General features: G+C 44.9%; 1 protein-coding gene across 2 annotated transcripts in view; it reads left to right on the forward strand.

Moving 5' to 3' along the window:
- The first annotated feature begins 1,821 nt into the window (after positions 1-1,821).
- The window catches only part of LOC144718914 (transforming growth factor-beta-induced protein ig-h3-like), a 34,674-nt gene continuing 16,435 nt past the window's right edge, over positions 1,822-20,060 (forward strand). Inside the window, exons 1-7 of one of the 2 annotated variants that reach the window (XM_078594518.1) lie at positions 1,822-2,149; positions 6,183-6,281; positions 14,128-14,192; positions 16,028-16,185; positions 17,272-17,436; positions 18,527-18,673; positions 19,090-19,231. In XM_078594518.1, coding sequence (XP_078450644.1) covers positions 2,037-2,149; positions 6,183-6,281; positions 14,128-14,192; positions 16,028-16,185; positions 17,272-17,436; positions 18,527-18,673; positions 19,090-19,231 — 889 coding nt within the window. In that variant the 5' untranslated portion in view covers positions 1,822-2,036. Of the gene's footprint in view, positions 2,150-6,182; positions 6,282-14,127; positions 14,193-14,553; positions 14,654-16,027; positions 16,186-17,271; positions 17,437-18,526; positions 18,674-19,089; positions 19,232-20,060 lie in introns of those variants that run through there. The other variant, XM_078594519.1, reaches the window with a different exon arrangement.

The following is a 20,060-nucleotide window of genomic DNA, read 5'->3' on the forward strand; positions in this document are numbered from 1 at the left end:
TGTCCAATTATAGCCACATTGTAGCTTACACATTGGCACAATTTGCCACTTTATAAGTTTAACCATATCTCAGCTCAATTTTCTAAAACTATTTTACTCTGGCATTTAGCACTCTCGTAGTTTTACGTTGCGCAAGGAAATCGATGTTTGTATTTTATAATGTGAGACGTGTGCCACCTAGCGACAAAATCTGGAGAGGAAAAAAGGCACTGGCGTAAACAATAAAGTTCACGAATCCTCGAAACACTACTCCTTGTAAATATGCAGGTCGCGACTATAATGCCGACATTATTAGCGCACATTTATTCGAGCCTTTTCTTGAAACTAGAACAATCAAACAATATATGTGCATTTTCATAGGTGAGGGAGGGTCAAGGTCAGACTAAATATCTATATTCCCTTGTTTTCTGCTAAACATTAAAGAACAAAGACTATGAATATTTTCACATTATATGTTCCCATAATAAATGAATGAATTAAATTGCCTTCTGTGGATTGGTTGATGTGCACTGTGCGTGCTGGAGAGCGCAGAAGCCATCGGACAGCTCGGTTACATCCATTGATGGACAGGGAATGACTTCGACTGCTGTTCATAGAGATCAGCTTCACCCGGGTTCATCCACCGCTATATGCTCCTTGGTTTCCCTGCCTCTGCTCTCACTCTCCTCCAAACGCTTCCGCACGGGTTAGGGGCCGTCCATAAATGACGTCAGGCGATTTTGGACGATTTTGGACCCCCCTCCCCTCGTCACACGGCGTCACAATAAGTCAGACCCCCCCCCCCTCAAATATGACGTCACAAAGCTCTGCCCCCCCCCCCCCCCCAAATGAAACATGCTTCAGATCGCTTTAAACTATTGTCATTGTAGTGTGGCGTGGTGTATTCCACAAATATGGCCGACTGTGATGGCGGGCACAAGCCGGCGTGAGTAGGTTAAACGTTGAGTTTTATAAGGGCACCACGGGGTGACCAGCCCCTCCCCACCCAGCCTCACCCCTCCCATCCCCCACCCAGCCCCTCCCTCCCCACCCAGCCCCTCCCCACCCTCCCCTCCCCACCCTTTCCACCCAGCCCCACCCCTCCCATTTTTGGATGCACGACGGACGGACGGACACAATAATCTCATGTGGGCGGGTGTAACCAGGAGGTTCCTACCAGTAACATTCCCTCTTTCCTAAATGCATTTATTCAACATTCCGTTCACGAGTAGGACAAGATTGTTGTGTTCCTTTGGACGGATCTATATTTCTCATGCCCATAACCAAATCACCCGCAATGCGCCCGATCTCTTCAGATCCCGGAGGTTAAGTAGGGCTCAGCGTGGATGTCATTCGGACGAGGGGCACATTTGCGCGCCTGATCATCATAGGCAACTTCGGGGTTCTGTTGCGTTTTGGTCAGCAGGGAGCAGTGCAGCAATATTCATTGTTGTACTGTGCTTCGATGCTGCTCGCTTCACCAACTCGCGCTGACCGACGTAGTGAGAGATAACTTTCCATAGCCCATAATCTTAGGTTATTTCGGTAAAGTCACGTAGGTAATAATAATAAAATAAAATAATAATAAATGAAAATAACTGAAACTAAATCCACAGCCCGCACGGCGTGGGGATGCCCTCTTCCACCAGCGATAAGTTCATGGCCAAAGAGGGCTGCACATTGTCTATGTGCACATGGTTACGCTCTTTAATGATTCGGAACCCTTCCAGGAAACTAGCACGCGACACGTGCGCGCGCTGCGTGTGTAGCGTGCGGAGCAGTGGCACACAGCAGTTATCGCACCGCCCTTCGAACCCGGCGACCTGAGTTGAAATCCTATCCACACCAACTTGGGCCGGCTAAACAGTTCTTTTCCCCAGCAATCTAATCCGCAAGCTATAGGGGAGATAGATCTCGGTCTCTGCATGTGACGGACACCAGCCAGCCGTTCACTCCCACATCCCGCCCCCCAAGTCCTTCCCGGGTCCCGCCTCCCATAAAGCCGGCGTCCGACCCGGCCAGGTCCCTGCAGTGCGGGGTCCCCAGGGAGGAGGAGGATGATGCTGCTTGTCGCGTGCCTGCTGCTGGCCGCTGTCACCGTCGTCCCCTCGGAGGGATCTGCCTTCGACAAACACCTGTACCACAGCCGTGTGCGCGGGAACAAGCAGGGGTAAGGTGTGTGAGTGTCTGCGTGCGTCCGAGTGTGTGGTTTTGGCTCTTACCTAGGTCGACTCAGCAATTGATTAGTACCTGGGGTGTAAGACATCAGCATGGAAAATGCGGCCAATGCATGGTGCTGGACACACCACTCCCTGCTGCATAGTACCGGCCTTAAAAAAAATAATTTGTGCTCGCCGACAGCACTTTCCCCCAATAGACCGGATAGGTTATACGCTGATCTTTGGCTTTGTGTAGAAGTATTAATATAGGGAGCGGTGGTACAGGAATCCGGCGACCAGATTTCGATTCCGGGCTACGGATATCAGTGGCAAGCGGCATCAGAAACTGTCTTTGGCCCATCCTGGTTGACTCAGCCTTACACAAGTGTTTGATTCGATATCTAAATCTGTGGAGGCAAGGACGGCCAGGGTGGTGCTGTTCACCCATCCCTCCTATGCCGTACCAGTCTTCATAGGTGCTCGCTAACAGCACTTTCTGCAAAAGTCTGTTCAGGCTATACGGGAGATCTTTGTGTCTGTGAGTCTGTATGTATGGGATTGTGTGAATTTCGTTGTGTTTAGCAGAGGTGTGGACTCGAGTCATGTGACTTGGACTCGAGTCAGACTCGAGTCATGAATTTGATGACTTGCGACTCGACTTGGACTTGCATAACAATGACTTTGTCCCACCTATGAGATGTGGACTCGAGTCATGTGACTTGGACTCGAGTCAGACTCGAGTCATGAATTTGATGACTTGCGACTCGACTTGGACTTGCATAACAATGACTTTGTCCCACCTCTGGTGTTTAGTAGTTCTTTTTATTTGGGTGTGTGTCTATGTCTTTATGCATGTGTGTATCTGTATGTAACGTTGTGTGTTTGTGTCTGAGTGAGTGCTTGCTTCAATGTATGAGTCCTATGGGCCCGTGTCTCTTTTCGCCTACGTGCGTACATGTCAAAGTGTCGGTGAGTTAGCGTGATGTATGATTCACTTGTGTGCCCCAGTCGCTTACACACATAAGCGCCGATCCAAAAGTTTACTCAGTCTAAATATGGGATTCTTATACTGGCACGAGAGCGGGCCGGTGTGCGTGAGAGAGTGGGATTAATCTGCATACCTGTGTCCATGGTGTCGCCTGTATGCGTCATTGTGTTTATGGGGTGCAGGGTGAAGCGGTGGTGTAGCTTTTAGCACGTAGCCCTTCGAATCTGGCCAGCTGGGTTCCATTCGTGAACACGGCTCACCGCAGTGGCGAATACCAATAGCGGTTCTAGGCATCGCCTAGGTCGCATAAGCCATCAATTAGTATTTAACGCGGTGTCTAAACATCAGCACTAGGGAGACAAAGGTGGTTGGGCGTGTTTATAACCACACCACCCTTTTGTGCGGCGTGCCGACCTTAATAGGTTCTCGCTAACGTCAATTGAATTACAGTCTGTGAAAAGTCTTGACTTATGTTTTGTCTTTGTACGTGGTGTAGTGAGGCAATAGATGAGGGGCTGAGTTCGATTCCTGCAGACCATCATGCACATACCCTGCCTCAACATCAATGCTGGGGGTGACAAGACAAAGGCGTCACCCCAGCGCGGTTCTGGTCACACCACCCACTCGGGAGCATTAACGCGCACAATTGCACGTGGCACAATTCTTTCCAGAATAATAAACGGAAATATGGGGGATCTTCACACATATTTGAACTGAATGGATTTCATGTATGGACAGGTAAAAAGAGAAGCAGACACTTGGTGACCAATTATTATTTAACTGTGGAAATAGCCACAGGTCTTTCTCATCTGAAAACTCGTTTGTGAGAGTATGGGATTTGTTTTTGCTATACATTTGTATCATTGTTCCTCCATAATGCATTATGGTTCCATATTGCTGGGCGTCATTCTAGCCACACCACCCTCCCATGCGCCGTTACAGCCTTTTCAAAGTCGCTCACTAACAGAACTTGCTTCAACAGCCCGTGTAGGCTATGCGAGAAGTCTGTGTCTTTGTAAATGCATTTGCCGGTGTATGAAACGGACAGAGGAGATAAATTAATGTACGTGCAGGAGTGAGATGAATTGTGGAATCGCAATGCCACGAGGGGTGGCGACGGCGTAGAGAGTGGAGAGCTTCATCTTGCAGCGGATAGATCATGTTTCGACAACGATGGAAAAACCCTTCATCCAGCATCGTATTAATCATGGCACTTGATGCTGATGGGCCAACATTTATCCAGCAGTATATAGACCACGGCCGACGATGATAGAACGTTTGACACGCATAAGACAGGTTATTGATGCAATACGCCTTTGGGCACGGAGCTTCGTTCGTTCCACTCGCTGACAAGGGCTCACTTTGTGGATGGAGGCGCCAGCTTATTCACATAACCAGCGGGCATTCCCAGACGGCGAACCATGACTATTGCGTGTATATTTATGCCTCGTCTGGACAAATATATATAACTTGTTGTGACCCATTTACTTATCGGAGATCAAAGACAATATGCCGTGAACAGACATTTGTCAAATTTTTATTTAAAGCTTTCGTGACTGCAGGGATTCATATTCTTGGTTCTTTCGGTAAAGTCACGTAGAAGGGACATAATACAATAATACAAATAGTTGTATTATTTATAATAATACAAATATTGTATTATGTGTATTATTTTATTATTTCCCTTCTACGTGACTTTACCGGAAAAAAATACAAATATTTGTATTATTTATAATATTTGTATTATTATTTATAATAATACAAATATTTTTATTATTTGTATCCTTTTATTATTTCCCTTCTACGTGACTTTACCGAAAGAACCAAGAATATAGACATTTGTCAGTCGAATTGTACGTTTCTAATTTCACAAAATATCTGCATATTCTGAGTTGCATAAATGGGAGGCTGGGTGGAGAGCGTTGGTCCAGTGGTCAGTGGATACCGCTACCTTCCTGTATTCGAATCCCGGCCATGGTTAGCATCAGTGGCGAGAGATATATGAACCGGTCCTGGGCCCGCCCCCCTTCACCAACCCGCAGTGACCATCGTGGAGAAGTATGGTCAAACAGCCTCCATGACCCCTCTTCTTGGTTCTTTCGGTAAAGTCACGTAGAAGGGAAGTAATAAAATAATAAAAATAAAACATAATAAAATTATTCTCACGACGTTTCGGCCACAACGCAAGCAGCCGTCCTCAGGTGAAAACCAGGTCCGTCGAGGCCGAAACGTCGTGAGAATAATTTTATTATGTTTTATTTTTATTATTTTATTACTTCCCTTCTACGTGACTTTACCGAAAGAACCAAGAAGATGAATCCCTGCAGTCACGAAAGCTTTAAATCAAAATTTAGCCTCCATGACCTCCACGATGTCGGGGAAGCCTCGATCCAACAGTGGCTTGAGAAGGGGCTGTAAATGACGAGAGTTACGTATTTTCAACTGTTGGCAAACTATAATACTGTGTACTGTATAATGTTATGCGTTAATTGCTTTCATTCGCTACTTTATAATCACCAATGAGTGTTAAACTTTCCGCGAATTGTCCAAAGTCGTGGTCTGTTATTCGATGATGAACGCAATACAATTCACGCCAGGCTATGGGAACAATTCCCATTCTCGCATCTCGTATTAAATATAACTTAAATAACTTAAAATAGTCATGAACGTCGTTGTAGAGACTATAAATATGAAAACAGATCAGCATAAAATATCCCTTGACGTAAAAATAAAAGCATTCCTCACACAACCCATTAGCCGCACGGCCTTCTGGGAGCGCATACATTCAGCAGTATTGATTCAAGACAAGCAAACTCTGAATCTGTTTTAACACACAGTATCTGAATATTAACTCCAATTTCTTGAATTTAGACTGCATCTTCGACGTCAAATATGACATGCTCTTATCGTCAATTCCAAAAATATAACCTTTTTAAAATGATCTTTGCGATCGCATTAAGTCACGTGATCGTGTGCTCTCGGTGTCAAGTCATGGACGGGAGTGTCAATTCGGAAATCCTCAGTGATGGTGGTTGCACCTTTTCCTTCTCCTACAGACCCAACGTGTGCGCCGTGCAACAGATCGAAGGCACCGGCAAGAAATACTACTCCAGCTGCAAGCAGTGGTACGCGCGGAAGATCTGCGGGCAGCCCACGTGAGCGAAGGGACACGCGGGAGGACACCATGGGAAACACGGGGGCGAGGCATTGTTGTAGGACACGGAAGAAAACTTACACATCATGGGAAGGAAAGTTTGAAGTTAAAACCGTGACATTTCACGGGCATTTTCTGGCGTCTAATGCGTCCTAAATAATATTAACGATAATATTTATACATCTCTCCTTGGCACCGTTCCATCACCATGTCAGCTGTTAGGAGCGGAGATGACAGCACTTTATTTTGAGCGTTCGCTATGCACTGCTGTAACGCAAGACTCAGTTCCCAACTGTAGAGTTGGGGCTCATCAGTGAGATGTAACCGCACAAACCAAATACACAAAGGGTCTCGACTTTTTCGAAATAAGTCGCCATGTGGCAATGGTTCATGAGTTCGTTCCTTGTAAGTGAGACTATAATTACTCTTACGAGGATGTACAAAGACCTCATTCACCGAAAATAGTTAAGTATAACGTGAAAAATTATGCCCTTTAGAAATTACAGAGAGCTTATCTGAGTCTCAAGACTCTATACATGAGGATAATGCACTGAGATGTTTGCCAACTTCCTAAATGAGTACAGTATTTTACATATGGGATGAAATTGGAGTAACCGAAGAAAACCAACACATACGAGGGGGTAACAATCAAAGTTTCACATGCTTAGATTTAATCATTCGCTGTACTGCCACATGATGGCTACCTCGCAGTCAGTCCTACATCACCTGGTGTTCCTCGGTATTCTCTCATCCAAGTACTAACCAGGCTGAAATCTAATCATAGGTTTTTTTCCCCCTTTTCTCTGGCAACAAAACTTAAACCTTTTTTTACAAGGAATCATGTTTACACTAACCACAATACCAGCGGTCAGAATGCAAACAAAAAGGTTTCAGTTTTTTTGACAGAAAAAAGGGGAAAAAACCTATGAAATTTTGGTACTGGCAAAGGAGGCCTCATGATGAGGCTGAAATCAGTTTTTTTTTATTTGATGAGACCAGGTGCATTCAGGGTGATTTGAGCATCGAAAAAATATGTGAACTGATCTAATGCGGTACATTTTTTAAAGGCATGTTATTTTTTCCATGATATTACTTTTTATAAAACTTTTGTAGACGAATAAACAATTCTGCTATTACAGCTGCAGAACCAATCAGAAACTTTGTGTGGGCGTGTACAACTTGTCCAAGGTTGCCTTGTTTAATAAACAAGTGACGCTTTGGAATCTATCATCTGGAAGAAGTCTTTGTTGCAAGATCTATTCGATGACATGCCCTTTCAGTCGTTAGAACAAACTTCGCCAGCTTTATTTATTTCATTGCAATAAACACATTAATTCATCCATATCACGGGAAACGGTGCCAGTGTGCGTCACGCTTTATCGGAGCCCAGCCCCGTGGCCTCTATTTCTTCCATAAGCAAGGAACACGCGAGCACAGCGGGCCATCAATCGGGAGTATTCATCAACCTCCAGTGGTGCTCTACATGTACAGCCCTTTTGTCAAACCTTTACCGGATGGGAACATTTCCCCCACGCAGTGTGTATTGTGAAGGTTATGAGCTCATACTTCACCACGACGGTCAATGTGTGTTGGTGAAGGGACGTGGTACAATACAAGTGGATGTTGCTGCACTGCCCTCTGCTGACGATGTAGCCGCGGTGCAGTCTATGACCCCTTTTTGTGTATGGTGGTCCCCCACCCAAAGAACGATCCAAGCTCAACCATTCTCTTCTCCGGAGATCTGACGAAAATCAGGCGCACTCACGTAAATCAAAATCTTCGTGGACTTTTCATAAAGATTTTTTAAAACGTAGAATTGTGTGTAGCCAGATCTTCCTTGAAGTGGTGTGTTGGAACCCTAACTCCAACCCTAACGTGAAATACTACAGAGGGCCACACTAGTCAGAAACCAAATAAGATGCTCTTCCGAGTACTCACTCTACATTAATCTAATTATTTGGTGATATTGTATTGGTAGTGCTGAACAAGCACACGTAACAATAAACTCAATACATTTGTCGTTTATACTGCCTTAAAAGAAATACATTTCTAGAAGAGGTGATTTGTGGGTAATGTGCCGTCTTCATAGCGCATACATAGAGAGAGCAGAGAGGTAGAGTGACTCTTTTTGACTCTACATCTTTATAGCCTCTATATTTATATTCTGTTTTGAAGGGCCATTGCCAGATACATCGCCAATTATATGTTTCCTTATCAAGCAGTGCTACACTAATCAAGTGTGTGGACCCATTATAAAACAGTACCCACACTAGTTTGACTTCCAGACTAGCAGGACTTTACAACGTTTGCATGTAGAAATACAAAAATGAAGTAGTTTCAATTATTTTATTTTGGCTGACAAAACCCCGTCATTTAGAAAACGTGCAATCATCAATGACATCTGGTAAGTGAGCAGTATTTGCTGATGAGACCCAGAAGCTTGAAACCAGTCCAGAGTTGGCTTTCTTAAGCATAGTCCAAGTTAAAATGGGTCTAGAAAGCCAGTAGGCCAATAGACAAAAGAAGTGGAGATACAGAAGATAATTTAAGTAATGTATTTACCCATAATGCTCCAGTATGGTGCATAAAGAGTTTTTACACGAATGTCAACATGAGACAGGGCTGCCATAACCTTCCTATACCTTCTCACATCACTACTCGCCCTCCCCTAAGTCCACTCTGCTCCAGTAGCCAAGGCCTCCTGTCAAATTCTGAGTCAATCCTCACTCAGTGGAAGGTTACACCTTCTCTGCTGCTGCTCCCACAGTCTGGAAGTCTCACTTCAATCTGTCCACATGGCTGACTTCATCGGTTTGTTCTAGTCCAAGATAAAGATGTTCCTCTTATCATCTGCCTGTGTTTCTTTCCATTAATCTGAATATATTGTTTGGTACAAACCAGCACTCTCCATTTGCTAAGTCCCCCTTCCAATAAGTAAAAATCGCTTCTCAAGGTGGCCAGGACACTCAGAGGTCAGAGCGTTGAGGTGGCACTTTTGAGATCCTGGAATTGAATCCAGACAGCCACCGGGTTCTCAAGGGTTCATGGTGTCAGCTCGGTGAACATTGCCTGCACAAAAATAACCGTCACATGTAATTTTGTTCTGCACTTAATTTGGGTATACTTCAGTTCGGAAATTTACTAATAATTGTTTTGACGATTGTGTGACAAACGTTACTCTCAGTGGAAAATGTAGTGGGAAAGTGTTGCCCTCTACTTTATAGGCCAAAGGTCACTTGAAGGGATCTCAGATGTAGCTCTGTGATATCTGCTTCCACAGCTCATTCTCTTAACACGAAGGGTTGCACTGCTCTGCAAGAGATCCAAAAACATTTCTCCATCTCAAGAGATGATGTTGATAACACAATCACTAACACGGAGAGGAGGGCAATCCTCCAAAAAACATTTTCACCGCAATCTCATGCAGTGAGTTTCTTTTTATTCAGATTTTTAGGATGCAATCGCATTGAGATGCTTTAGGAATTCCACTCAATCTTAATTCAGTAATTTGTACTAGGTCTGAATTCCATATTAATCACGAGTCACTGATGTTTTGTACTGCATTTAAAAGCAAATGTTTGACTGCAGGACACTTGTAAAACCTTTTCAACATTCATAACATTGATTTCAGATGTTTTAAATAATCTATTTCCATGTCTTCTACCATATACAGTGACATGGGAGACTATACTATGGAGCAGTGGATAGAGGCTGTCATCACCAGCATCGTGAGCCAGTCCGTCGGCATCTACTGACATCGATTAGCCAGTTATAATCATATAGCGACAGCACTTATATATATATATACGCTGTGACATAATTGCGCCGGAATTTTCTGGCCAGCGGATACTGTAGTTAAGACAGCAGATGGGACACTTATAGCCCGACGAGTAAATTATCCGAGTTAACGACAGACACACGCCATGCATACACGTACGTGCGGGCAGACGCCCTCACATACAACACGCATCGATATTAATACACACGCGTATTCATATACCCCCGACCGCACACACGGAACGTGCCCGTTGTAACGTGCAGCAGTCACTCGTGGTGGGGCGATGCGGCGACTCTATTATCACTGTCGATTTTTTAAAGAAAGAAATTATTATTAATGTCATGCTACACGTATTGAATAGTCATAACATGTGTTATTGACAGCACAGGGCAGCCGAGCAAAATTGACTATTGTACCATGCTTTTCTGCCGCCGCGTGTGAATGAGCTTGCAATATATAAATGAATACTGCGCACTCGTAATAACCGAGGTTATAAGAGTTGTGTGCTTATTTTTTCACTCTGACCAGAGTGGTGAAGTTTGGTCAAACAACCCGCACAGCGAGAGGAGGCCGTCACCAGCAGTGGATTGACAAAGGGGGGGGGGGCTGTATATGTACACATGTGGAATGGAATATGTAGCAGATTGTGCTATTATATTCATATGCGATTGTATGTACTGTAATGGCAACAATGCCCCACACACTTCGACCATTCTGGCTGGCAGCATCTGATACATTCACCTGAGACATTCGCCCTGAACTGGCACACCAACTTCGACATCAACACACAGGCCTGTATAGAACGTTGCTAATCACCCTGCCAAAGGATAAAACAATGCAATTTCTCACTAGCCATAAGAAGCACTACCAGTCAGCGCAATCCATTCATTTGAATCGCGATAAGGGGCAGTCCATAAATGACGTCACGTACCTGGGGGGGGGGTCAGACATTTGTGACGATGTGTAACGAGGGGGGTGGGGTTTGAGAAATGTGACGTCACATAAAAATGCGCAACTTTAAATAAATATAGACAACACGTTCTACTTAATTTAATAGACTTTTTAATACATGTTTTCTCCTACAACATCAGAGTGCAGCGCCACATTAAATACGCACTACAATGTCAATAGTTTAAAGCGATTTGAAGCATGTTTTATTTTTCTTGGGGGGGGAAGAGCTTTGTGACGTCATATTTGAGGGGGGGTCTGACTTTTTCTGACGCCGTGTGACGATGGGGGGGGGGGTAAAAAAATCGTCCAAAATCGCGTGACGTCAAGTTCAAGTTCATTTATTAGGTATAGCCCTGTGAGCCATTCGGCTCTTGAATCGGGTGCAACCGCAACAAACAAAAAACAAAAACATGAACAAGAAAACATCTTAAAATAATTTATGGACGGCCCCTAATTATTCGATGAGTCAGTGTCTGTGCTGGGTAGGGTGGTGAGTCGGTCCACGACCAATATTCACACACCTACACACAGAGGCTTTCACTTACTACTCGAGCAAAAGGGTCACATAGCTCACACCGTGACATAAAAGGACAAACATCCCCCGTGTAGCTTACAGACTGTTGGGACAAGTGCTGTTAGCCAGTACGTATGAAGGCCGGTACTCATTTGAGTCTGAGTCGACCTAGGGCAGGTCCAGGACCGGTTCAGATAATTGTCACTGGTGTTGAGCGTGAGCAGGAATCGAACTCGGGCCGCCGGGTTCATAGCGCAGCGTAGCGCTAACCGCTACACTACACATACACACACACCTACAGCAGTCACACACGCACAGAATAACATTGCCGGTTGAGAAAACATTAAAGCAGGAATTTCACCGTGATTAATTTTTACCGATAGAGACATTCTCGCTGGATTGCTGATTAACCTGCTTTTTATTGTGCAAGATCACTGAAGTGGCAAGACTCAATGCACAACTGCGTGCCCCACCAAGCTTAGACGAGACACATTCACGCAATTCCTTGCACGATATGTTGCACATACTCTCAGACACATGCACACACGCTCAAAGAAGTATGCCGTTTGTCAATCCACTGGTGGATATGAGCTTCCCCAGAGCAATCCCTAGGGTATGTCTAATTGGGGAGGCCGCCCAGGGCCCCGCGAATTGGGGGGCCCCGCGCTTCGACGTTAAGGTGTCAGATGTAATACTTTTGGTTTGGTTTGAAGGCGTCGTGGGGTCTACACGGTGTCATTTACCCTAGACGGCCCTGGGACTCCCTACACTGGCTGGTTTGTGGGAATAATTTGGCCATATTTCTCCATGCTGGTGAGAGCGGGTTGAAGGTGGACAGCAGAGTCGTGGGAGCACAGAAGTAAATTACAACCATGAATGTAGCTGCACTGCCCTTTGCTTCCCATCGCGTAATCCCACAGCAGCCTATAACAACCGTTCATGTTGTTTACCCATCCAAGCAATATCCAGGATCAAGTCTGTTTAGTTTCCAAGACCTGACAAGATCTGGCACATTCCGGGTGATTTGGTCACAGGCTGTACAAATATGCACATGCCTACACAATAATATACAGACTCCAGATACTCATGTGCATAGGTACTACACATATATACTACAGTTATAGATACACAAATACAATGACAAAGGCCATGCTGTAAGCGAGCACGTATCTCGCCACCGTAGGGAGCCACGGTGGTGATATGTTAACTACCTCGCCTGACGGCTGTAGATTTGAGTTTGCATGTTCTCCCCGTGGTCGCGTGGATTTTTTTCCGTGCCCTCCCGTTTTTCCACTCACATTTAGAATAATGCATTTAGAGTGTTTGGCTGCTATACATTTGCACATGATAAACCACTTCGTTGAGCTATGTGGCTAGGTCGTTTCTGAAAAATGGCTTTATAGCTCAGTGGGCCTTACCTGGTAAAATTAAAATACTGTAGTTTAGTTTATTAGAGCTTTGCCTAACAGAGGAGGAGGTCCACATTCGGTCACTGTTGTCTCCACACCATTTACGGCCGAGTCAACTTAAGGGAGGTCCAATACATGTTCTAATACCACTTGCAACTGATGTTGTCACGTGATCACTGGAAAGACAAAGGTGGCTAAGCATACATGATACTGGCCTCGTCATTCAGTCGAGGACCTATTCCAGGCAGGTAGTAATAGATTTCACTGTCGCCATTGGCTATAAAATAACCCATGTTCAGGGTGACAAATACCGGATCACTAGCAACTCAAAGGCAACCCAGTTCATACTATATCACCTAAGCTAGATGTCAATTCAACTATTCTTCTGGTCACATTTAACAATGCTCATCATATCCCAAGTTAATCCATCAATCGGCTTAGCACGACCATTCAATGTGAACTGTCACAACAGCTACATTACTAATCTGGCTAAGCAGGTGTTGAAGACGCTTGGATTACGTTTTCGAGCCAAAGCTTTCTTCACCTCTGATCACTTACTGACACTGTACAAAGCACAAGTCCAGCTGGAGTGGGAGAACTACAGTGACATCTCATTCTGCTCTCGGCTAAATACAGTACAACGTGAAGTGGTTAAGTTGATTGACCCTCCCAAAATCACCGATTCACTCCAATAACTCCATCACAACCCGTCAGTCTATTCCTTTTTACTCTTATACCGTTACTGCCGTATGAATGTATGTATGTTGAACTTCTTTCGCACCGTACGTAGTCAACCGTGCTAATCAGAGGCGCAACAGCTTTTGTGCTCATGAACCTCACGTCTCAATCTCTCTACCAATGTCAAAGGACTCGTTCACCAGATTTGCTGTTTTCTAACATGGTCAACAACCACAACATAGCAAAAAACATGTATCCGAGTCGCTCATTCATCTTACTGCTCAACTTTGGAAATCCCTCATAATGTAGCTTTCCCCGAGTTCACAGCACCCTGCACAGAAACCAGTTAATTATTATCTGCTGGTCTATCATAATTGCTCTCTGTTTCTGGCCGCTCCATAGGCCTGTGCTCTGCAACTGTGAAAATAATTCCAACCACAACAGGTGCTGAATAAAAGCATTTGCCCCAATAATCTCAGAAGCTTATTGTGAATATTCGTGTTTGCATCTCGAACAGAGTGGTGACGTATGACTGCTGCCCGGGATACGTGAAGGTGGACGGCATAAATGGCTGCTCTGCAAGTAAGAGACCACAACCCTAACCACAACCACCGCCACCACCACTGTCACGACATAGCTACAGCCTTAACTGCATCCACAACAACGTTAGTGCGATACAAGTGTAATGACAGGGTGCCATCTGTTGGCCAGGAGGGATAATCGCGGGTAGGGGGCGTGATATAATAACCAACTATAAGGGGGCGTAACTGGGCTAAAGGTTAAAGGCGGGTTCAGTCGGGAAGCTCTGGGAACCTGCTGGAAGATTCTAGAAGGGGGCGTGGCCGGGGCGGGGCCTGGCCACGCCGAGGAGTATATAAGGGGGACGGGACCAGAGGTTCGGGGCTGTCGTGGGATCCGGGTCCTGGCTGCCGTCACTGTCTTCGCCGTCATCTCTCTTCATCGTCCGGCCGCATGGCCGATCCGCTGTACGGCTATCATCGTCGTCGTCGCTATATTAGTCAGCCAACGATGGGGCTGTGTGGGTGAGTCAGCTATGCGTAGCCCTATGTATATATGTGTCGCCCAGTGATTGTTGTACCTGCAAGTGTTAGAAATGAATAAGAAGCCCTCTACACGTCGTGTCTGGAAGTCGCTCATTACACAAGTATGGATGGAGACATTGGGAGGCCTTCACCCAGCAGTGGATAGATCATAGCTGATGGTAATGATCAAAATGTCTAACAATAATAAGTTAATAACACAGTCTCTTACGTGTGAGTCCATTGTAATGTACCACGTGGCGACTGAGGAGTACCATGTGGTTTGAACGTTCTTTACAAAAATGTCACGGTATTCAGTTGTTGATTTATACACTTTGGAATCGATAATCAAGTCCAAACCTATTATGAATAAATTAATAACATTGCTAAATCAATGATCGGGTTGGGCTTTAATAATTTATCAATAATCGTTTAGAATCCTTATGTGAGATATAAGGATTCATACCTTTCCACAATAATTTAGATGAATTGCCATGATTTCGGTTTTGATTCGATTCGAATGTTGGCTTTTTTTTTTATTGTTTATGATTTTTTATGTCTAGTTTGTAGTCTTGTTCACTTCTTTACCTATATGCAACAGCTTATATTTAGCATAAATGAAAAGTAATACATGACACACTCAATTGGATACATGCGTTGTGAGTTTAAGAATCGTTTTCATTCCATTAATAATTGCACCTCTAAATGGCTATTACACACGGAACGGATCCATGCAAGGGTTCAGTATTTTTCTGGCTTGGTGTTCACATGCCATACATGCTAGCAGACAGCACTTAGATTAGTCAAAGCGATTAGAGTGCATTCATGTGGAGAGCAATTGGGCACGAGTGCGTCGACGCCGATGCTATATCTCGTTTGCAGTGGCCACGATGCAAGACTGGAATGCCATGTTAATATACAGCAATCTCGCCCACATTTAGAGCCACCGAGTCATCTTATCTGCAGATTTATAAGAGCTACAAAGGACAAAGATTCCCCATGGAGCCTACATAGACTGTTGAAAATGGCTGTTTGCGAGCACCTATTAAGGCTGGAACAACTAGCGAATGGGTGTCGTGGCCAGAACCATGCCCAACTCCCTTTTAAAAGGGATACGTACACTCGCGTACATATGTATAGTATGCTCGTACACACATATACACGCTCATACACTTGCATAAACGAGCAATGGAGCAATGCCCTTCGGCTTTGGAAGCCCTGAGCTAGTGGTGGAAATTCCACATTCCCATGGTGGGGGTCAGTATCTGTAGGATAATCAAGCAATATGTTGGCTAAAAGCACCCTCCCCAATATCAGCATGGACAAGAGAAATGTCACTGTCTTGACCAAATGTAAGCCTGGATTATCTGCTGGCAGTCACACCCATGGAGAACGTCTACAACACCATGGGGTACGTGGAGGCCATGTCTACACAGAGCTACTTCAACACTTCTGGCCTGAGGCCCAACGTGGAGTCCTCCGGGATCTACACAGTCTTCACGCCCAGCGACGAGGCCTGGGAGGCTCTGTCTGAGGTACGGCCCATACATGAACCCATAATATGGCTTTACAAGGCATTGTGTATCTTTACAATTGCTGGTACTGTGGCCGTCATCGCTTTGGGTGGTTAAACATTCACAAGCACCAATCATCATCATCACATCATCATCACGATCCATGGGCAGATAGCCCATAGGTGTCCATTGCACATTTTGTCATGTTTCCACGTAATGCACATCTTCCTGGCACCAACCTCTTCTGTTGTCAAGTCATTCTCCGTTAGGTCTTCCTCTCTTTCCAGTTCCTTCCATTTTTCCGAACAACACACTTTTAATTTTACTGTTGTTGTCCATCCCACATATGTGTCCAAATAGGGACAATTTCCTTCTCATCAGTGCATGCAGCAGGCCTTCTTCTATGTGCAGTCGTTTTCTTACTTCTACATTGGGCACTCTTTGGGTCCAGCTTAGATGCACTATCCTTCTGTAGCAATACATTTCTAGTGCCAATATCTTATCTGTCAGTCTTTTTTAATCTCCAAGTCTTGCAGGCATTCAAAGCTGTACCAAACACGCATGTTCTTAAAATGTTCAGTTTGGTCTAGTAGCTGATTTGCTTACTTCTCCAGATGTTATGTAATCCTGCCATTTTTTTACTTTTGCCTTTGTGATCCTCACTCTTATGCCTTTCGTGCAGTCGTTGTTCCATGTCAGTAGACTTCCCAAGTATATTAATACATTTACATTCACAATCTTGCTGCTATTATCACTTCTTTACAAGCACCAATATAATAATAAAACATAGGCAGCGCTTCAGCATTTGTTATTTAATAATTTACAAAAGTTTGTACAAAAAATAAATGTCTGTACTTGGGATACAGGTGCTTGCAGATTACGTTAGGAAGCTCATGGAAGGATAGGGTCCGCAACGTGCAGCTTTATTATAGCACATGGCTCTCCCGCTTGGACAATTTTATCCCCTATCCTGTTTCCACTGCACCCATTTACCTCTTGGCACTGTGTAGACCATGACCATGGCTTCTGCACCAGAAATGCTTCCTGTGAGTCCATGCCTGTGATGTCCCCTTTCCTCTCCTCCCTCTGCCGCCTTCCTGCGGCCAGGATATCAGAGAGGCTCTGGTGAGCAATGTGAATCTGGAGCTGAGGAATGCCCTGAGCTACCACATGGTTTCCCGGCGCCTGCTCACAAGCGACCTCCGAGACGGACTCGTCCTCACCTCCAACTACGAGAACCAACCGCTCTTCATCAACCACCACAGCAATGGGGTCAGGGGTCATGCAGACGACATGTGTGTGTACATGTGTGTGCGTGTGAGTGTCTATCTGTATGGGCGTGTGTGTGTGCACGTGGGTATCTGTGTCTGGGCGTGTGTTTGTGTATAGTCATTTTATTGATGTTTGTGTATACAGTCATGTGTGTGTGCATGTGTGGATATCTGTGTGTATAGACGTGTGTGGGGAGCGGTGGCGCAGTGGTTATCTCGCTGCACCATGAACCTGGTGACCCGAGTTCGATTCCCACTCACGGCCAACACCAGTGACGATTATTTTTACCGGTCCTGGGCCTCCCCCAGGTCGACTCAGCCTCAAATGAGTACCTGGTGAGGTGTGTAAAAAAATCACAAGGGAGACAAATTTGGCGGGGCATGGTGCTGACAACCCACCCCCTCATGTGCCGTGGCGGCCTTCATAGGTACTCGCTAACAGCACTTGTCCCAACAGTCTATTAAGGCTATACGGAGGATCTTTGTCTCTGTATGCGCATGTATGTGTATGGGAGTAGTGACATGGTGGTTAGTGAACAGTGCTATGAACCTCGTAACCAGAGTTTTATACCTGGCCAAAGCTGAAATCAGCACTGAAAATGTGCATTGGTCCCAGGCCTCCCCAAGTTTTACTCAGCCTAAAATGAGTAACTGGTACAGTGTGTAAACATGTTTTCATGTCCTGAGTGTAACTATCTGTGGTTCGTGTGTCAAGCGTGGCTTATCACAATTTCAGTCTCATTCACCGCATCCTAAATGTATTTATTCAACAATATTTTTGACAAGTGCACTTTTATCCTGTTGAGTCATATTTGGAAGGATGTATACATCTTCATTCATCCTATCCATTTCCTACATCACTTTAATTGTCATACATGGCACTTATTCGATAATTTTTTTTTCATAGAAACCCCATAATGTATCTGAGCCATTACCTCCTGACATCGATGCATCACAGTTTTATATGATCTCTAATGACAAATCGGAGATGTAGAACGGTGTGTGAATGATGCTTCTTGGGAACTGGTGGCAGCTGCCCTCCAGCAGATTCGTGGTGATGGCAAAATGATGGTCGTGGTTGTTTTTTTCAGGTGGTGACAGTAAACTGTGCTCGATTAATTCGTCCAAACTTTCTGGCCACAAATGGCGTGGTTCATACGATCGACAGAGTCATCGTTCCTGTCTCAAACCGCATCTCTGAGATTGTGGAGTTTACCGCTGAACTGGAGTCACTGAAGGTACTACGTACACTCAGGCACAGACACATGCATAGAAACACACTCGTGCATATACATTCACGCACACTTTTGCACACACACGCATGTACAACTCACATACATTCACACTTATCTAACCAGCCAATTGCTGTTGTCTCGAAATCACCTACGGTCTCCATAGTCAACATCCCGCGTTGCATTTCCTTTCTGTATGCCACGCTGCCAAGGGGTCTACCTAGTGTCTCTCCTGTATTCAATCTCCTTGTTTAGACCACCCTTAAACTCAACATAGACTTTATATCACCTCCTGTTTCCTTCCCCAATCTTCATGTTCACTTCGTAATCTTAGCATGACCTTCTATTGTCCCCATGCCCCTTGTCCCCAGGTCTGCATCTCTGGTGTTCCATGCTTTGTGTCTCCATGTCTCCATGTGCAGGACTTGATGGAGAAGGCTGGGATGATGCCCCTCCTGTCATCCGAGGGGCCCCTTACGCTCTTTGCTCCGACAAATGAGGCCATAGAAAAGGTTCCAAAGGAGACGATGGATCGCATCATGGCTGACCCCAAAACCCTCAAGAGTAAGGCAACGTTTTTCGGGAATTATATGGCATAGCGGGCACCACGGGGTGGAGGGAGGGGAAATATTAGCCCCTTACTTGGTGGACTGAGGGGCCTGACAAGAAATTGCATCCCTCCAGCTAAAAATCCTCATGGTATGGGAGTAGGAGCAGGTTGATTCAATACTATCAGTCAAGTAACTATGATATTTTTAAGGCATTCTTTTCAATGTTATAATGGATTGTATAATGATTTTGTACGGCACCAGTAATCAGGTACTAGAGGAGAACATATTAAATTTGTGTTTCAAAGTTTTGCCTACTCAGTCACTGCAAAGGCCTGGTCGACATTCTTACCTTATTATTGGACAACACAAAGGGATGTGTTCATGTGTGTGACTCACCAAAGACATTTGAAAGTCCTATTCAACACTCGTGCTCGAGTATATTAAAATTAACAATCAGTGAAGAGGTATTGCAACCAAGAGATTGGGTTATAGACAATTCTGTAGAATGTAAGACAGGGATTCAAACCCCTTTTTGTTCAACTAATCCGTATAGTGTCCTACCTCTCAGCTCCTAAGCAAAGGCAATGCCGCTCTTTCCTACTTGAAATCCACAGAATCACCTTAGCCCTGCCTCCACTGCCCAGCTCCATGTCCCTCCAACTTCTCTCATGAACCCACCACCACACATCGTTAGCTAAGGGCTGTAGAGACAGGGGGCAGGTGTGGTAAACTGTGGTGTGGTAATCTGTGGTGTGGTAATCTGTGGTGTGGTAATCTGTGGTGTGGTAATCTGTGGGGTGGTAATCTGTGGTGTGGTAATCTGTGGTGTGGTAATCTGTGGT

The sequence above is a fragment of the Lampetra planeri genome, chromosome 5, assembly GCF_965212315.1.
Source record: "Lampetra planeri chromosome 5, kcLamPlan1.2.h2, whole genome shotgun sequence".
Taxonomy (NCBI): Eukaryota; Metazoa; Chordata; class Hyperoartia; order Petromyzontiformes; family Petromyzontidae; genus Lampetra; species Lampetra planeri.